The 20,138-nt window shown below is 39.9% G+C and overlaps 1 protein-coding gene across 2 annotated transcripts in view; it reads right to left on the bottom strand.

Annotated features, from left to right (window-relative positions):
* Nucleotides 1-1,855: 1,855 nt before the first annotated feature.
* The window catches only part of LOC139942883 (EF-hand calcium-binding domain-containing protein 4B-like), a 36,168-nt gene continuing 17,885 nt past the window's right edge, over nucleotides 1,856-20,138 (bottom strand). The window contains exons 8-18 of one of the 2 annotated variants that reach the window (XM_071939688.1): nucleotides 19,953-20,024; nucleotides 19,358-19,473; nucleotides 16,735-16,861; nucleotides 15,970-16,064; nucleotides 15,500-15,550; nucleotides 10,222-10,512; nucleotides 9,594-9,720; nucleotides 9,043-9,175; nucleotides 7,408-7,604; nucleotides 6,789-6,902; nucleotides 1,856-6,159 (exon numbers count right to left, since the gene is read on the bottom strand). In XM_071939688.1, the coding sequence (XP_071795789.1) occupies nucleotides 5,995-6,159; nucleotides 6,789-6,902; nucleotides 7,408-7,604; nucleotides 9,043-9,175; nucleotides 9,594-9,720; nucleotides 10,222-10,512; nucleotides 15,500-15,550; nucleotides 15,970-16,064; nucleotides 16,735-16,861; nucleotides 19,358-19,473; nucleotides 19,953-20,024 (1,488 nt within the window). In that variant the 3' untranslated portion in view covers nucleotides 1,856-5,994. The remainder of the gene's footprint in view (nucleotides 6,160-6,788; nucleotides 6,903-7,407; nucleotides 7,605-9,042; nucleotides 9,176-9,593; nucleotides 9,721-10,221; nucleotides 10,513-15,499; nucleotides 15,551-15,969; nucleotides 16,065-16,734; nucleotides 16,862-19,357; nucleotides 19,474-19,952; nucleotides 20,025-20,138) is intronic. The other variant, XM_071939689.1, reaches the window with a different exon arrangement.

The following is a 20,138-nucleotide window of genomic DNA, read 5'->3' as shown; positions in this document are numbered from 1 at the left end:
AAAAACCATGCAATATCTCAAAAATTTCTAAAAGGGGGACCACGATTTGTCTGTTCCTTGCACTCCATTACACATCTGTGTGAAATTTCAGGCGATTTTGAAAAAATGTTCCTTTTTTTTGGCTGATTTTTTGAAAAAACGACAGGGGGTATATAACTCGACGTTTTTTAACACTCAAAGACCCTTTATCTCCAATTTGCCTCAAAGTTTAACCAAAGGAAGTTCTGTATGTGTAAAAGACTGTCTCCAAGTAACAGGTTGCTGGAATAATGGGATGGGTCTCAAATATTCATTTTAACCTCAATTTTGAGGCATCGTTATCTCAAAAACCAGGCATTATCTTAAGAAGTTGACAAGAAAGACGACTCAAACAAAGATTTTTCTGCTTCTTGCCATAAATCACACTTGTGTATCAAATTTCAGTTCATTTGGAATGAAAACGAAATTCGGCCGATTTTTGAAAAAAAAAAAAAAAACGGGTATGGCGTTTTTCACCCTCGAAATTCCTACTCTCCGATTTGCCTCACAATTTAACCAAAGGAAGTTATGTATGTGTGAAATACAGTCTCCAACTTACAAGTTACTGAAACAACAAAATTGGTCTAATAAAAATTCATTCTAATTTTTATTTTGCAGCATCGTTATCAAAAAATAGACCCCAAAATTCTCAAAAAGTTGCCAAGGTAGACAGTTTTAGAAACATGTAGGCCGCTGGCCCTCACATTTCTCTAAGATACAACTATCCACGAATTGAATTAGAAATATAATCTGAAAACTTAGCTACACAGAAAAGTCTATTGTTTCATTTGACTGACGGCAAGTTGCCATTGACGATGCAATGACCTATATGCTCCAACGTTACAGCTACTTCCGGATTGCCGTTGTTTATTTTGAGCATGAAAGTGGAATAAAAATGCGACAAGAATTGCCCGTTTTATGACAAACTAGGTGGTTACACGTCTTCCACGAGGCATATTCCCATTCTACATTACGAACTTAAACAAACTACATGGTAAAGCTTACCCATACAGACATTAAATCACATCAAATCATCGTAAGTATATCCACGGTATTGACAACTTAGCAAGCATGGCTGGTGGCCATTTTGAATATCGTGTCGCGGCATTAAGCCGCCGAGTACCCAGACCTCTACTGTATGTTTATCCGCTGTTAAGTGGTAGTCGGGTACCAGTCGGTTGCTTTGGCTGGTTCCAATCACCGGTGCCTGTCCAAGATCACAGGGGGTATGTAACTGGCTCCCGCAAGATCTCGCGGAAATGAACAGAACTGCGAGAATCGAAGGCCGGAATCGTATTTAGCGCAACGATGAAAGAACTAAAGGTGTATGGTGTCTATTTAATGTTCATTTCTCAACTTATTATTTTTAGGAGTAAATAACTTGTATTTATTATTATTCAAACAAGTGACATTATTTTTTTGTCGAAATTTCTCACCCAAATTTGTGTCACGAAATAATCGAACTGTTATACACTTCACCCCCCCCCCATTTATTGTGTTAGAAAAATGCAAGGCTTACTTTTTTTTAGTAGAAAATGTAAGGCTTACCATTTGAATTTTGGTCAAAAACTGCAAGGCTTTGAACACAAGGGTAGGCTTAAACATTGCAATTTCTTTTTTACTCAAAATCTAAAGAAATAAGCCTCGCAGGTAGACGATTAAAACCAAGATTTGTTTCTGCTCCTCGCCCTCTATTACACCTATGTATAAAGTTTCAGGCGATTTTGAAGAAAACAAAATCGGCTGATTTTTGAAAAAACAAAAAGGGGAAAGACATGACTTTATTCAACAAACGGTGAAGAACTCAGACCAAGACTCGTTGAATTAAAGGTTTTTTCAATGTTCTATTTGAACGCATGAATCATATTTAGGTTTACATTACATGTAATAAGGTGTAAGGTTTCTATAGTATTGAATCTGTGCCCAATTTCATGTCTCTGCTTACCGTGAAATACTTGTGCTTACATTCGTCATTATCTGGGGCCAATTTCATAAACCCTGTATGCACACAACAACTTGCTAAGCACAGAAAATTATTGCTTAACAGAAATAGGTTACAAGTCAAATTACACATTGGTGTGACTGTGGTGTCCCACTCAATTTTTGCTTAGCAGAGATTGCTGAGCAGTATTTCCTGCTTAACAGCTTTATGAAATTGGGCCATGCTTACAAGTTTAGTTTATGCTTACTATGTAAGTGAATATGACCAATAGTTACTCCTACACATAAGCATATCTCCTGTAAAGTGAAACTCACTTACAATAAATATTGATTTCTAAGCTAATTTAGGTGTTTAGTTTAGGGCTTATCGTTAGCAGAGACATGAAATTGGGCCCATACTTTAATTGGGCCCAGTCTTTAATTGGGCCCAGTCTTTAATAGTTGGTCCCAACAAAAAAAGCAAATGATTACAGCTGTAGATGATTATTGCAAAAATTTGCAAATTTAAACAAGAAATTTTACAATTAAAAAGTTTCAATTATTACATTTGGCTCAGTTTGGGATGTTCTGGTTACTCTTAGTGAGTGCAACGTTACATGAAGATGTGGTAAAATTGTGTAAGATTTTGTTTATGTTTACACGAAAACAATTTGGGAAAGAATGCTCAAACATACTCGATTGTGATAATTATTTTGCCCAAACTCTAAATCAAAACCAAACACCTGAAAATAATCCGGAATAATGTCTGAATGATAAACTTACAAGAAATTTGCATAAAGTTTAACATCATAAATGTATTAATGGAAAACATAATAGTTCAAAAGATTGTACCAGCATTTTTCTGACAATTTGGTCAAACTTTTTATCAAAGGATTTTTTTTCAGACTAACCATTAACGGTTTTATCTTTCACCTGAAATATAATTTAATTTTACAAACATAGGGTGTTGGAATATAGTGTTGTTGGAACATGGGGTGTTACTCAGAACACAGTGGTGTTGGCACAACGGGTGGCAGAATAGGGGGGTTTGGACATAGGGGTGTTGGAACAGGGGTGGCAGAACACAAAGGTATCGGAACATTGGGTTGTTGGAACATAGGGGTGGCAGAACATAGGGTTGACAGAACATAAGGGTGCTGGAACATATGGGTGTTGGAACATTGGAACATATGGGTGCTGGAACATATGGGTGTTGGAACATTGGAACATATGGGTGCTGGAACATTGGAACATATGGGTGCTGGAACATATGGGTGTTGGAACATTGGAACATATGGGTGCTGGAACATATGGGTGTTGGAACATTGGAACATATGGGTGCTGGAACATATGGGTGTTGGAACATTGGAACATACGGGTGCTGGAACATATGGGTGTTGGAACATTGGAACATATGGGTGCTGGAACATATGGGTGTTGGAACATTGGAACATAGGGGTGTTGGAACATAGGGGCGTTGGAACATATGGTGGTGGAACATAGGGGCGTTGGACCACAGGGGCGTTGGAACACATGGGCGTTGGAACACATGGGCGTTGGAATATAGGGGCGTTGGAACATAGGGGCGTTGGAACATAGGGGTGTTGGAACATAGGGGTGTTGGAACATAGGGGTGTTGGAACATAGGGGTGTTGGAAGTGGAACATAGGGGTGTTGGAACATAGGGGTGTTGGAACATAGGGGTGTTGGAACATGGGGGGGGGTAGGTACATGGGGGGGGGGTAGGCAGAACATAAGAGTGATCAAACATTTGGGTGTAACCAATTTATTGTATAATGTACTTAAAATACATTCCCACTTGAAGTAAAATATTAATTTTTATGACAGCAAATATAATATTCTTTAGTGCTATTTACATCTTTCAGAAATATACAGATAACGTCATGAATAGACACTTAAATTATTAAAAATTTTCCTTCTAAGAAATATCTTTGAGCACTGTTTCTTGAACAGTATTGTGAGCAGCTCTATCTTCCTGTATCATCAATTGTTTCAATCGATAACATAATTATTTTTTAGGATTCCACATCTTGGCATTATGATTGCACATATTATTCATAAATCATTAAATAAACACTTTCTCTTTCATATAAATATTTCCGAACCATTGGCAAATTCCAGAAATTGTTGTCCGATTATGGACTTAGTCGCAATATTTCAAGCACTGATTTTATGTCTTAGCTATAATTCACACTTCCTGATATATTTTGAACAATTGTTTACAAATTTACTCTTTCATTTCAGCCAAACATTTCCTCGCTATTAATTCAGTAGTTATCATAATTCTTTTGTGGCTATCGCCAGCTCAGTGCTAAACTTAGGTCCTTAATTGCAATTTCATATCCGCAACGATCAAAAGGACATAACATGAAGAAGAAAAAAATAAAAATTTGAAGAAAAAGTATCTACAAATGTTTTTCTTTTACAAAAGACAATTTTCTTTGCGCAAGAATTAATTTGGAGACCGCTTTTGACCAATAAACTCCATTAACTAGGAGCTCCAGAAATGCAAAACCAATTTCATGAACTCTATAGGCGATGTGACCTGTGACATCACATGTTTACAAAAGAGCCACCAAGCCTGGACTTCCTGCAGGCGCAATTTGTGCACAGCTCAATGGAAGAAAACATAACATTTTATACTTTATGGAGATTGCACTGTCCACATTTTATAAACTTTTGATATGATGAGAGGGGGCACATCTCAAAACTTGTTCATCTTTTACTTTCATAACTCTTGGGTTTATGTGGAAATTATTACACAAAATTTCATCTTGTATCTTGCCTGCCAGAACAGCCAAAGCATGTTCAAGGTCACACTCTATGGGTGCGTTCGTTTAGCTTCCCTGAGTCGACCCGGTCTGCCCCGGTACGTTCGAATAGCTTAGACGGGGCTCACCCGGGTGAGCCCCCAGTGCCCTGCTTGTGGAGTGGGTCACTTGGGGGTGACCTGAGGTGCATGCCGTCACCACGAGAGGGCGAGTGTGATCGTTCGATTAGCTCTTGTCAGGGGCTCACCCGAGTGAGCACCGCGGGGTAGACCCAGGGAAGTTAAACGAAGGCACCCATTGTAAACAGATGTCACATGGTCTACCCAAACTGCACTAATGACCTTATAGTCCTGAGCCGACAAAGGGATATACACACCTATTCACAAAGCTGATTGATCCTTCGTGACTAAACTAGTTAAAATTCTCTATTTTTAAAGAAGCTCAAATTAACCTGCTCTCGGCTAATCTTCTACCCTAAGATAAATATTTCAAAAAGATTCAAAAAATATTCCCACACCCCAAAGGCTTACAGCTACATAATTTTCAGCTAAATAATTTCCCTATACTCCCATTTCACAAAGCTCCCTAGAAAAATATTTATAAACAAAAATGGAAGCGATAAAATAATTTTTTGGAAGCTCACTTTACTTGGAAGCGGTTGTACATGTAGTCTTGTGCGGTATAATACAAAAACATAAAATCCAACTTCCCCCTTGAATTGAAAAAAGTCAACTGGGTATAAATTTAATAGCAACTTTCAAAAACTATCGGCTATCTCAAAAGTAGAGTCTATTAATTGATTGGCAGTCTGGCAAGTATAGACCTCTATCACGGTGCAGCCATCTTGAATTTCTCCCATTGATATCAATGTTACCAAACTGAGGCTGGAAGAAAAAAATAATCTGGTTCCTAATTGCAAGATGATTATTAGCATGCATTATTGTTAGACGATACAAGGAACATGACCAGGATGGAGGCAGCATGATAAAGGTCTATTACTAAATATTGCAAATTACTATTGGAACACTATGAAAAGTACTTACTTGTAAATTTCTGACAAAAAAAGTTTTTAAATTGTCTTGGCATGACAATGAATGTTGCAAAAAAATATATATAATGAAAAGAAGTGAAATATTTTGATATCATATGTTATTCATGACGAAACACCTCCCAACCCTGAACGTTGAAATTATGAAATCCCTCAGAGCTCCTAATGTTCCACTCTATCAACCAGACCCTGTTTTCACTACCTCTGTTACCATGGTTACTTGCCGCAGCATCCTTTATTGACATCCTCGTCTGTCAGATTGAGAGCTTTCTCCATATCTTCATCTTCTCGCTGTTGGAGGATTGTCGCCATCCGATGGAACGCTTCAGCGATATTCTGACCACTTTTTGCGCTGGCCTCGTAGAAGATACAATCGTAGGACTGAAAAGATAAAATAAGTAAAGTTTTTAAGGCGCTGTTCCACTAAGGGGGCATGGTTGGCTTGTGCGTAAAGCACTCACCTCTCACCAAGATGACCCTGGTTCGAAACCCGGCCAGGGCCATGTGTGAGTTGAGTTGTGCGTTGGTTCTCTGCTGTGCCACAAGGGTTTTCCTCCCTCGGGAAAAATCAAACACTTTTGATCTTTGGCTGTGCCTCGTGGTCATATGCCTGCTTCTTGAACGTGTTGTAGCTGCGTCCTTCGCAACTCAGCTCTAAGGATAATTTGCCTCCCAAATTATTGCAAGATCATAAGCACATAATAAAAACTTAACATTTCTCCTGAAGACAATTGGAGCATGGTGATCGAAACATTGAGTTGTCAACCGCCCGTTCTCCTCAAACCGTACTACTAAAAAGCTTTCTCCAAAAGACGATCAGAGCATACTGATCGAAATGTTGATTTGAAACCACAGTTCTTTTCAGAACCACCCCAACATGGTGTTAACGCAAACCTTTCCATATCGTATTTCCACCAAGCAAAGTTTCAAATCCTACTATTCAAAAGAGACCTTCTTTTGGTGCTACCGCAAACCTCACCTAATTAAAGTTTGATAGTTTGATTTCTCACCTCCGCCATACTGGCTCCGACTTCTTCCTTGATTTGTCTTGATTCTGGGTTATCTTCAGCTAAATCAGTTTTATTTCCAATCATCATCCGTACAACTCCATCACTCGTTGATTCCTATAGAAAAGAAAACAATGAAGATAGAATGATAAACACTTCATACACTGCTCATTGCCCAAAGACCTCTGAGCATATTACATAAAAAAAAGAACCATTTAGATAAACCACAATTCATTTGCAAAAACACTAAAAGACAGTCAGTCTGAAAAGGTTGTGGGTTCGAATCCTACCAAGCTAACCGCTGATTTCACAATGACGAGAATGAATATTGTCCTCTAATTACTGAATCACAATTTCTTGATTTGTGCAATTCATAATCATAGACGTTAAACCAATAGTTGTATGAGAGAGAAATTGGCTATTGCCAACTTGGTGTTTATATCCCCGTGTGGGAGTTTGCCAAGCTGGGACTAGACTCAAAATTGTCGGACATTTCTGTACAAGAAAAATTACATTTAATTCAAGTAAACACTAAGAAATGAGGTGTTGAACAACGCTGTAAATTCAAGTAAATTTAAACTAGCGAGATGAGATTTTGAAATAAAGTTGAGACTAGACTTACAACGACGCTGTTCATCCAATTCCTAACGTTAATGAATGAAGCTTCTGAGTTGATGTCATACATGATGATAATCCCGTCAGCTTTCCTGAAGTAGTGACGAGTGATGCTTCGGAATCTTTCCTGGCCGGCCGTATCCCAGAGTTGAAGAGCAATCAAGGCGTTGTTGATGATCATAGTCTTGACTTGGAAATCCACACCTAGGAGTTAGCGACAAAAGGAATTCATTAAGTTATGTAACAACAATAATAATAATATCAAGTTACAACCTCGTTATCCCTAAAGTTACCACCAAAGCATATGGTCAACGTAGTTTTCAGTTTGCTGCACCTCACTTATGGAACAATCTCCCTCTACACATCAAACAAGCCACTGCGATCTCAAGTTTCAAGACTCTTCTCAAAACACATCTATTCAAATTATCTTATACTTAATTATTCTTTTGGTTCCTCTGAGCGCTTAGAGACTTTCTTTTGGAGGTGTTAGGCGCTATAGAAATGCGGTTGTTATTATTATTAATATTAACAAACCAAAGGCGACTGACAAGAAACAGTCATTTCCCATGTGGTTTATTACCTGATATTCAAAAACAAAAAGTTGCATTCCCTATAAACTGATCCCCTGGGTACTGCACGGCTTCCCACATTGTTTCTTAAACTTGGGTGTGATCCATGGACACAGGGCATCCAATGGTTATACGGCTTCTGACTTGCACCCTGAACAAAGATAATAACTAATAGAGAGACAGCCAATATTGACCCCTTACATGCACGTCACATGCTGTGACTGTGCCACACTCACCATGTTGGTGGGCAATAGGTTTATGGTAAATGCCGCGTCGCCTAAAATGCGCACTTCACTGAATAATGCAGTTACATTGCCCACCAGTATGGCAGTTCCAAGATTATTCTGATGATGACGTCAGGTGAATTGGGTCAATAGGGCTGGATATAGACGAGATGACCCGTGTTTACATTCAAACTGCCCTCTGTTGACAAAACACTGTGTACATCATGTTTCGCCTGGCAAAAAGACGCGTAGTCATAGTAAAATTGCATACACTTTCTAGCTGGCTGCCAAAATACAAAGGTTTTGCCCGGCGGTATGCGCGCGAATCATGTTATGGTTTTCGAGTGACGTCACATCGTCTATAGCTTGTTTGGTAGAGTGCCGATCAGTAATCTAGAGGTCATTGGTTCAAATCCTGGTCTATTCAACTTCTCTTTGTGCAAACCCAAAACCATTTACCCAGTCAGTTTCCCTTGTGGTTTATTTGATTTATTAACATCCACATAATGACCAATGAGAGACCAGTGAAAGCCCTATTTTACAGTGAGCTTGTGGAGGGCACCAGGCGTGCAGGACGTCCCTTTCTGCGTTACAAGGATGCTTTCAGAAGGACACTCAAGAGGACGTCCTCCCTTACCACCTGGTCTAACCTGGCATCAGACAAAACCACCTGGAGAGTATACACCAGGAAGGCCTGCACCAATTACGACGCCCAACAGAGACTGAAGGTCCTTGAAAGAAGAGCTCGTAGCTACCTCAAGATTCAGCGATGAATGCCCGTGTCGGGCTATGGCCCCTTCTACTACTACTACTTCTATTAATCTCTCCAAAAATGAAATTGTTACTTACCAATTGTTGCACTAAAAGCCGACCTGAAGGTATCGCTGCAAAACCGGTGAATAAAACTAGTCTTCCCCACTCCAGAGTCGCCAACAAACACCACCTTAAACAGCCTCTCTGGTCCCTTAGGTATGGCAGCAATCTGAAACCAAAGAGAAGGTTTATGTTTTAGTTATCACTCTTAATAATAATGGCAATAACTTTCTGTAAGAAGACTACATTAGCTTTCGATAGTTTAAAGTATCTTGAGAAATATTTCACTTTGAAGTAATGTGGTTATATTAAAAGATATAAGTTATGACCCAAAATTTGAATCTAAAAAGCGTTAATGTAAGTTGCGCTTCTTCGAATGTGTGTCCATGTTCTATTTCTAGAAATGAACATGGCTCCCAAATGGATTGTGGAGCCCAAGCTAAGGTTTGGGAAAAAGCGATCGATTCCAACTTGCAAAAACCAAACATTAGCACCGTTATAAAGGTCTATTGTCAACTGTCTAAGTTTAACCCCAACCCCTAACCCCTACCCCCAAACCCTTACCCCTAACCATAACCAATTCTTACCCTTGCTGCTTCTGTGAGTGTTGCTGAGTGACATCCTACGGGTTCTTCCCTAATGGCACCAAAGGACCCAACACCTCCAACCGATAGACCATCAGCTGACTCTGGTGAACCAAGTTTTGCCTCTTGACTGCAGGAGAACAAATCAAAACCTTTAAAATATATTTGTACTAGGTAGATGTACATTTTTTGCATGAAGAATAAAGAATACATTTTATATTGTATCGCAGTACTTTCTCCAAAGAAAAAAAATCCACTCCGGCAAATCATTCTCGTGGGATTCGAGGCCACAACTTTTGCATTTCTAGAGCAGATGTCTTACCACTAGACCAATGATTTAGCCCAGTGGCTAGAGGCAGCTCGAAGCCTATATGTTAGCAACAGGTACCGCAACGATGTAAATCTGAAAAATCGCAGGTTCAAATTCTGCAGACGTAAATTTGTCTTTGCTCACCCAAAAATCTAATGACAATTTAACATTCAGTTTTCCTCGTGGTTTATAACTTAAAAAAATTCTCGTAAACTTTTCTCTGTTTTTCTCAAAAAAACTACTGTTGTGTGATTTTGAGTTGAACAATAAATGTTAATAAATTAGAACGAATCATTACAAAACTTTAGAAGATATACATACGCTGATGCGTATTGCCGGCGTATAGACTGCCTGGTAACCTGTGCATGATCCATTTCATACCCTCCGTGCAGTTTCCCATTCATGTGTTGATGTCCCATTACTAAATCCATCCTCTCTCCTTCTTCCTCATTATACATCCCGCCATTAATCACGCCGTGTATCAACGTCCCGTGACCGGTCCGATAAACGTCGTCATCGACTTCTACTTCGTCTTCTTCATGAATAACATATGAATCGTTGTCCTCGTCGTCGTATTCACCACTTGTTCCTGATTCGCCGACTTTACGACTCCTTGGAAAGATAAACCATAAGAAGTTTAGTAAGATTACTTGTGTTGTATTTACCTGAGTCTTCGAGGAAACGGATAACAGGAAAATAGACTGCATGCAGTTGGTTACTTCTCAAGACTGACCTGCAAACCACTTGGCAGCCCGGAAGGCGCCCAGTGGCACGCTCCAGTAGTTTAATGAATATGCATGACTATATTATGCAAGTATACTACACTTGCAACAGGTGTAAAAGTTGGAGCTGAGACTGAGCATGATTTGGAAGGAAGAACAAAATAATTCACTTTCTATCGATCTTTTTATCTCTTCTAGAAGAAGTGTCCACTAAGAGGACCACAGTTATAAGATTGTAATTTGATTTTTACACTTTTACAAAATTGTATTCTTTATGCCCAATGCAAAAATTAACGTCTATTAAGTTAAATTTTATAAATTGAAATAATTTGCTCAGTTCCACAAAAGTTATACAATATATTTTACAATGTAAAACAAAGAAAGTGAACAACATGTTAAGCCTCTCCTTGGCAAGCTTATGGTTTCTTATAATTTGCTGCTTATATCTTTGGGAGAATGCGGAAGTTCCACAAAAGTTTTAAGTTTCATTTGAATAGAGCGGAATATAAAGCTGTAGTGTCAAGCTGTGTTTGCGTTTTTTTTTTAGTATGGACGAGCCATGGGTATGAAACGGAATAGCATGCCATGATTTCATTGGCAGTATTAAGCATATATTATAAGTTATCACACAAGCGTGAGTGGAATACGGAAAAATATAGCGCTTCTGCGTCCCATATCCAACGAGGCCGAAGGCCGAGTTGGATATGGGAATGCAGACGCGCTATATTTTCCGTATTTCCACGAGCGTGCGTGTGATAACGTATTTATCTTCAAGCAAACTTGGCGGGTGACATAGAATACACAAGACGCATGGTAGTGATATTAGCTGAGCAATACAGGTTTTTATCACCACTCCATTCTGCCAACCTGATTGGAGGATTAGCGCGTACTTGAAGATAAAAGAAGTTGTGAGCATAGGAGCAAAATTATGAGATAAATAATACCATAAGGTTTGGTTTTCGATTAAATAGCATGTTAAATAAACACTCCATGCTGTATTAGAACTTTGTATTAAGTCTTCTTTTTATGTAACACCATGTAAAACACCATGTCAAACATCTCTTTATGGTGTTGACTCTAAAATAAACGGGACTAAATTTAATAGAAGTCTCAAGCGACATTTTTAACTTAGAAATGTCTTGCTAAGCAAATGTTTATCTCTATTGACATCTTTTATGAATCCACTGAAAAAGAATATATTACAAATTGGGTAAATATGAAAATAAATTAAACATTACAGCAAAAATACACTTAATCAAAAATATGAAAATAATTGTACAAAATGTCAAAAATTACCAAACATTTTACAGATTCAACGAGCACAACCACTATACTTGAATCACGATCATAAAATACAAATATTGCAAAAAGACATCAATGGAAACAAATATAGGGCAGTATCAACAATACATCGCTAAACTTGAAATGATAAAAAGACTCTCAGTGAGTGTTTTTTAAAGTTCTGTATGAGTCAATAGTGAAAATTGATTTGCCAAGTAGCCACATTGGGTGCGTTCGTTTAGCTTCCCTGGGTCAACCCCGGCGTGTGGCGTTTTTTTTTTCCAGGACGAACGTGGGTAGTTATCTGCACACGTTTGTCTTGGAAAAAAAACACGCCACACACCGGGGTCGACCCAGGGGAGCTAAACGAACGCACCCATAATAAGCAAGATGGAATTATAAAACAATAACGTGATCCTGTTATCATTTTATAAGATCAAATAGTTTTGAGAGGGGCACTAAATATTTCTGCATTCTACTCGCTCTTGTGTGATAATTAAAACCATTATTGGTAACTTATTCAGTTGATTTGACCTCACTATAAAATCAATAAATGAAGAAAAGAAAGAAACAAACTATGAATCAATCAAAATAATTCTTGCAATAAAAATCTAAAAATGATAATCTTCAGATAGAAGCATTGTCAGGTTAGGCCGTGTCCGAAACAACGACTTCGGCTACAGCTACGTCTAGATCAGCGCGTCTACCAGTGTTGAAGAATAGCAGACGCACGCGATCTAGCCGTAGCTGTAGCCGAAGTCGCCGTTTCGGACACGGCCTTACAATACGCAAAATATGGTTACAAGCTGAACATTTCAAAGTTAGTCCAACAATTTCACATTGTCCATGCAACAAAGAGGACTGCTAAATGTTAATTGTTTGTTTCTTGAAGGCGCTTGAAGCGTGCATAAATATATGTAAGAAAATGATAGGATCACGTTGTGACAGAATCGCAAGACAATAATAAAAAAGACAAGGGAAGTTCAAAAGAATCCTTTTCTCATAACGATTTGAAATTACTCGGATAAAATTGAGCAAGACTATAATCACAAGCACAAGAGGATAGAAAAGGAAATAACAAAAATGTGAAAATAAAACAAGACTGGCGTAAGAAATGCTTTTGAACGATGAATAAGGAACTAATGCCAACTTTGGAGCCGGACTTAATCAAAACTTTGCATGTACAACTGGTAAATGCGCATGTAACAGGTTTATGCGCATGTAACAGATGTATTTGCATGTAACAGGGTTATGCACATGTAACAGGTACATGCGCATGTACAACTGGTGCATAAGCATGTCACAGGTTCATGCGCATGGAACAGGTTCATACGCATGTAACATTAAACATAATGACTTACCAGCATTGTTAGCTTAATATAAGGGTAGCACACAGACATTTATTAACTGCTTGATGTACATAAAGCATTGGCTGTTGTCGTGTTAGCGGTTGGATACAATGGAAGATCTCGACACTAGGTGGCAGCAGACTACCAGGACCCGAGAAGTAGCTAAGCACAACATAATGATGCTTAGCAGCATAATGCCACCAGCCAAAACATCATGTCAAAATTTGTGACAGATCCTCATTTCGGCTACGCAGAAAATCATTAAGCAATATTTTTTGCTTGAGCAGCTCTATGAAATTTAGCCCTTGGCCCAACTTCATATAGCTGCTTAAGCAGACAATATTGCTTAACAATTGCTTGCTTAGCAGAAATCAGCAGGATATCAGTCACAAATTGTACATGAGACATAGAATTGTGGTTGGTAACCTTATTCTAGTACGCACAATTTAGTTGAGATTAAGTTAGCTACTTTTTGTGAAATTGGACCCTGGTCATTTTCAATGAGCCGAGGTTTTGAACAAGTCCCTTTCCAGCCTGCTACTACCAAACGTCAATAATCTCCAATTCTAGAGTCAAAATGATGAGTGTTAGTGCAAACGAGTAACACCATGCAATAATCTGCGATTACATTAAACATTGATTGATCACCTGAGTGTAACGATAACACTTTGTAGGAACATTGGAACCAAGATGAGACTTTACAAATGAAGTGATTCTGAGAAATCAGAATCACTGTCCGAGCTGTTTAAGAAGAGAACAACAAAATGATTTGCAAAACACTTCTGACAAATTCAAATTATGATACCCTGATGACATCTTATCTACTATCCAAGCTGTTTGAGAACAGAACAACAAAATGGTTTGCAAAAGATGTTCGACAAATTAGAAATACGATACCCTGATGACATCTTATCTACTATCCAAGCTGTTTGAGAACAGAGCAACAAAATGATTTGCAAAAGATGTTTGATAGTTTATTAGAACTACAACACTGTGATGTGATTAGGCCTAGCACATTTTGTGAGACTGTGCAAGTCTCCCGCGGTTTTGAACATTACAAACCCTCGGTTCCTATTGTCGGAGCTGTTTCAGAAGAGAACAACAAAATGATTTGCAAAGATGTTTGAGAAATTAGAATTACGTTGCTTGGATGAGATCGCTTCTACAATCCAAGCTGTGTAGAGAACAACAAAATGTGCGCAAAAACTTTGGACAAAGTTACAGTTGCGATACTGTGATGACATCGCATACTGTCCGAGCTACTTAAGGAGAAAACAACAAAATGATTTCCAAAGACATTTTGAAAATTAGAATAATGACACTGTGAGGAGATTTCATCAGTTGTAATAATAATAATAATAACATAACATTTATAAGGCGCGCAGTATCTGGAATAGATCCATTCAAAGGCGCAATGTTTTCATAGACCCCTTCTTTTTCCTTCGGTTTCTTCCCCAACTTCATAAGAACTGAAGACTGAGGAACGTTGTGAATGGCGCCTTTGAATGGTTTTACACCAGATTTAGCGCGCCTTTATAAATGCTGTGAAATTGTTATTATTTTATTAAGTGCCAAACGACCCTGCAAATCTCCCTTGTATTTGAGCATTTAGGACCCATGGTTTCCTATTGACCAACAGCAATTGCCCTGGTGCCCTGTGCTTTTGCTGTGGTGCCCTCTGCAAAGTTCCAATACAAATTTACATTTTCCTCATAGAAGTGCCCAATATCAAAGGAAAATTGCTGTGCCCCTTATCAGAGGAAAATTACTTTGCCCCTGACAGAGCGAAGGCCTGATTGAAGCATAACCCAATGTGCAGTCAAGTCTGAAACCCTGTGTGCACGCATGCTTTTTATTTGTGACCGAAAATGGCAGCTGACTGTAAATTGTCACAACTCTCTCAATAAATGACTCTGACTAATATGAAGGTCTAGCACAGCGTTCAAATGATGGTGATTCTTTGGCTAAGGCAATGATAGACATAGTGAATTAGCCAAAGATGTAGCCAAACTTGAAAAACTGTGCACCCATAAAAACAAAACCTTTCAGCAATGACATGAAAATCACCTGATAACGTGCGTAGCTTTACCCAAGAGACCAAGCATTTTTGTATAATCATCACCACTAGCCCCTTGTGGTCGCTATGGCCATTTGTGGTAGCTATGGCCTCTAAAAGAATACAAAATATTAATTTGTGAACAGCTTCTGGATGAATGAGTGGCCAATGACCCTTGACCCCAAACTTACTGATGGAACACTGGATATTCCTGGAAATGCATTGCCTTGAGTGTTGGGTTTCTAAAAAGAAGAAATATTTACCGTCAGAACCAGGAGAATTTAATTTAGAATGTATAGCCGAAGATAATCTCCTCCGCTCTTCTGGAGTCTTTCCAAAGTACACCCCCCCAAAAAAACAACCCACACACCAATGAAACATTGATATTTGCTGAAGATTCCTGAAAGTGACCGACAGGCCAGGGTTTTCAAACAGCAGCAGCTATAGTGACAAGTTGGGGGCGTTATAAGAGTATCAGAATCAAGTTCTTGTGTTTCTGAACGGCAGAGTGTGGGTTTGAATCTTCTTCATGACACCTGTATCCTTGAGCAAGATACTGTACCACAATTGCTTTGTCCTTCAGAAATATATAACAGTTGTCTGTAAAGGGTTAATACTTAGAGGAAAATAAATCATATGTTATTCGGTTTCGACATCTCACCTTGCTGGTGGTACATATGGAGCTAGGACAGAGCCTTGTTTGACCAGTGGGTTTGATTGCTGTCGTAGGGCTTCAGCTTGCTCTGCCTCTTTCTCCTGGAAATAAACAAAATAATTCTCTGCAATATTATTAGGCACATGAGGGGTGTTGTGGCCGAGGGGTCTAGGGAGGTGGACTCGGATTCTGTAATTTACAGAATGTGAGTTTGAATCCTGGGGTCGTTTTCACAAGGGTTAGGACTTGTCCTAACTTAGGACTAGTCCTATGAGATATTTAAAACGAATGGCTAGTCCTAAGTTAGGACAAGTAACTCGTCCTAACTCAAGATAAGAGTAGTCCCAACTCTTTGTGAAATCCAACCCTGGCATGGTACAAGTTTCTGACACTTATGTCTTTGAGTAAGGTACTTTATCATAATTGCTTCTCTCCTTCCAGGAGTACAAATGGGTACTGGCGAGAGCTAGGGTGTAACCTGCGACGGACTGGCATCCTGTCCAGGGGGAATAGAAATATTATCTGATGTTTAATGCCAATGAAACCGAATACATACACCGGTCTGTTGAGCCGTATTGGCTAGAGTATTTTGTTCCGTGGGATGTTTTTCTACTTGGTATTTCTCTTAGTGTGCAAAGTCAAACAGTCCTACAATCTGGAGCAATTTGTTATGGTCTTCTCTTTGGTTATTTTTGTGCCGGTATTGACATGCAATTTGTGGGCATCGGCACTCTAGCTTGTCATGGGTAGAACCCTGAGGATGTGACTTACCTTAAGCCGAGAATCAAACTCATCTTTCTCGTCTTGTAGTTTCTTATTCATCGTCCGTAGTAAATTCAGCTGCTTGACCAAACTCTCTCGCTCTTCCATAATATTCTCTGTCACTTTCAACGCAGCGCTGAAAAACCAAATTCAATTGACGTCTTTTTGAATCGCATTGGTCACAATAATAATAAATAATAGTATATTCAGAATGTGTGTTCGGCAAAATGGTACCAGGGTGTGCCCATCTGGAAATTGCACTACAAAAGCTTGCCAAACCATTTGACAAAGTAACTGTACCTGAGGAATTCAAATTTAAGCGATAACTGATCATTATAAGCAAGTCACTGTGCAGTGTCGTGGTGGAGCAATCTAGTTTACCAGACCCAAGCTCTAGCGTTGTCAGCAGCAGAGTGTGGGTTCGAATCCCAGTCACGACACTTGTGCTCTTGAGCGAGGCACCTAACCATAATTGCTTTGTAAAAAGTTTGGAAGGTAGTGCATTCTGCTCTACCAACTAGTCTTCTAGTGGATGATACCCATGCCTACATCCTTACAGACTGTGAAGGGGGTAACCCTGTTTCAGCCCGAGGAGTAGGTGCCTCCTAGTGGATGATACCCATGCCTACATCCTTACAGACTGTGAAGAGGGTAACCCTGTTTCAGCCCCAGGAGTAGGTGCCTCATAGTGGATGATACCCACGCCTACATCCTTACAGACTGTGAAGGGGGTTACCCTGTTTCAGCCCCAGGAGTAGGTGGCTCATAGTGGATGATACCTATGCCTACATCCTTACAGACTGTGAAGGGGGTTACCCTGTTTCAGCCCTAGGAGTAGGTGGCGCCTAGTGGATGATACCCATGCCTACATCCTTACAGACTGTGAAGGGGGTTACCCTGTTTCAGCCCTAGGAGTAGGTGGCGCCTAGTGGATGATACCCATGCCTACATCCTTACAGACTGTGAAGGGGGTTACCCTGTTTCAGCCCTAGGAGTGGGTGGCTTCTAGTGGATGATACCCATGCCTACATCCTTACAGACTGTGAAGGGGGTAACCCTGTTTCAGCCCCAGGAGTAGGTGGCGCCTAGTGGATGATACCCATGCCTACATCCTTACAGACTGTGAAGGGGGTAACCCTGTTTCAGCCCTAGGAGTAGGTGGCTCCTAGTGGATGATACCCATGCCTACATCCTTACAGGCTGTGAAGGGAGTAACCCTGTTTCAGCCCCAGGAGTAGGTGGCGCCTAGTGGGTGATACCCAGGCCTACATCCTCATGGGTCGTGAAGAGGGTAACCCTGTTTCAGCCCCAGGAGTAGGTGGCTCCTAGTGGATGATACCCATGCCTACATCCTTACAGACTGTGAAGGGGGTCACCCTGTTTCAGCCCCAGGAGTAGGTGGCTCCTAGTGGATGATACCCATGCCTACATCCTTACAGACTGTGAAGGGGGTAACCCTGTTTCAGCCCCAGGAGTAGGTGGCTCCTAGTGGATGATACCCAGGCCTACATCCTCATGGGTCGTGAAGAGGGTAACCCTGTTTCAGCCCCAGGAGTAGGTGGCTCCTAGTGGATGATACCCATGCCTACATCCTTACAGACTGTGAAGAGGGTAACCCTGTTTAAGCCCCAGGAGTAGGTGGCGCCTAGTGGATGATACCCAGGCCTACATCCTCATGGGTCGTGAAGAGGGTAACCCTGTTTCAGCCCCAGGAGTAGGTGGCTCCTAGTGGATGATACCCATGCCTACATCCTTACAGACTGTGAAGAGGGTTACCTTGTTTAAGCCCCAGGAGTAGGTGGCTCCTAGTGGATGATACCCATGCCTACAGTCTTATGGGTCGTGAAGAGGGTAACCTTGTTTTAGCCCCAGGAGTAGGTGGCTCCTAGTGGATGATACCCATGCCTACAGTCTTATGGGTCGTGAAGAGGGTAACCTTGTTTTAGCCCCAGGAGTAGGTGGCTCCTAGTGGATGATACCCATGCCTACAGTCTTATGGGTCGTGAAGAGGGTAACCTTGTTTTAGCCCCAGGAGTAGGTGGCTCCTAGTGGATGATACCCATGCCTACAGTCTTATGGGTCGTGAAGGGGGTAACCTTGTTTTAGCCCATGGAGTAGGTGGCAATGTGTCCCTGGTGGCAGTTAAAGCCATTGGACCCTATCGGTAAACAGTGTTGTCCAAGGCCCACACTTTGTGTACCACAATTTCTATATCAATTATCAAACCTGTGAAAATTTAGGCTCAGTTGGTCATCGGAGTCGGGAGAAAACAACGGAAAAACCCACCCTTGTTTCCGCGCGTTTCGCCGTGTCATGACATGTGTTTAAAATAAATCCGTATTTCTCGTTAACGAGAATTTATATTGTTTTGCTGTTTTCTCAAAAAGTAAAGCATTTCATGGAATAATATTTCAAGAGAAGTCTTTCACCATTGCCTTCTGTAAACCCTGTAAGGTATTTGTAAATCTGTGAACTTTATTTTTTTTTTCTGAACCGAAAGGGTCCAATGGCTTTAAGTGTAGACCTCGCCTTGAAGCCTCCGTCCATGACCTTGTATGTTTTCTTTTAATGGTACCAGACATTATTCAAACCAAACTTGCTTATTCCTAGTTATTGTTCTTGGCTGACTTACTGTGCTCTGTCTCTCTTCTCTTTCTTTATAGTGACTTGGATGTCTTTTAAATAAGTCTTAGATTCATCTAAATCCATCAGGGAACCGTCAAGTTTGGTCCGAAGATCATAATTTGTCTGTCAAATAAAAAGAAATGGGTATAGGTAAAGTCAACATTTTAAAATAGTTAGAAAAATTTACTTTTACCCTTTGGGGACTATAGCAGTCACAAGCGGCTTGTAACCATAACAACCATAGTGGCCAAACAAATGGCCGCAAGGTTCAGCCCAATTCCATTCACTCAAGGGATCAAAGGAAAGGCCATGGCAGAAAATGTTTGCTATGTTTAACATACATGTAGTACCTCAACTTCTGACAACTACAATTGTGTTGTGTGCTATTTTTGTGGGCATTTGTACTAAATATTTAAACAAGAAATTATCACTATTAGCTTGGGATTAAGATGAAGATTTGGATTAAGATGAAGATTTGATTATGATGAGTAAAAGGAGAAAGATTGGGATGAAGAATAAGATTAGGATTAGGATTGGTATTAGGATGATGTATGGGATTAAGATGAAGACCATGACAACAAACATCTTGGTTGACTTCTTACCTTTTGCAGCATCTCATTTTCTTGCTTCATTTCCTCCTCCATTTCAGCAATCTTCTTCAGCTTAGACTCCAACTGGAAAAACAAAATAACAAAATGATTCACTTCTGTGCAATTATAAATGTCATCTATCTGAGGTTTATGTTAGTTTTACATGAATTTCTTAAGGGAAGTGTATTTAAGGTTTAC

The sequence above is a fragment of the Asterias amurensis genome, chromosome 10 (assembly GCF_032118995.1).
Source record: "Asterias amurensis chromosome 10, ASM3211899v1".
Classification (NCBI taxonomy): domain Eukaryota; kingdom Metazoa; phylum Echinodermata; class Asteroidea; order Forcipulatida; family Asteriidae; genus Asterias; species Asterias amurensis.
Note: the sequence above shows the minus strand (reverse complement) of the source record. Positions and strands in the feature narration are given on the sequence as shown.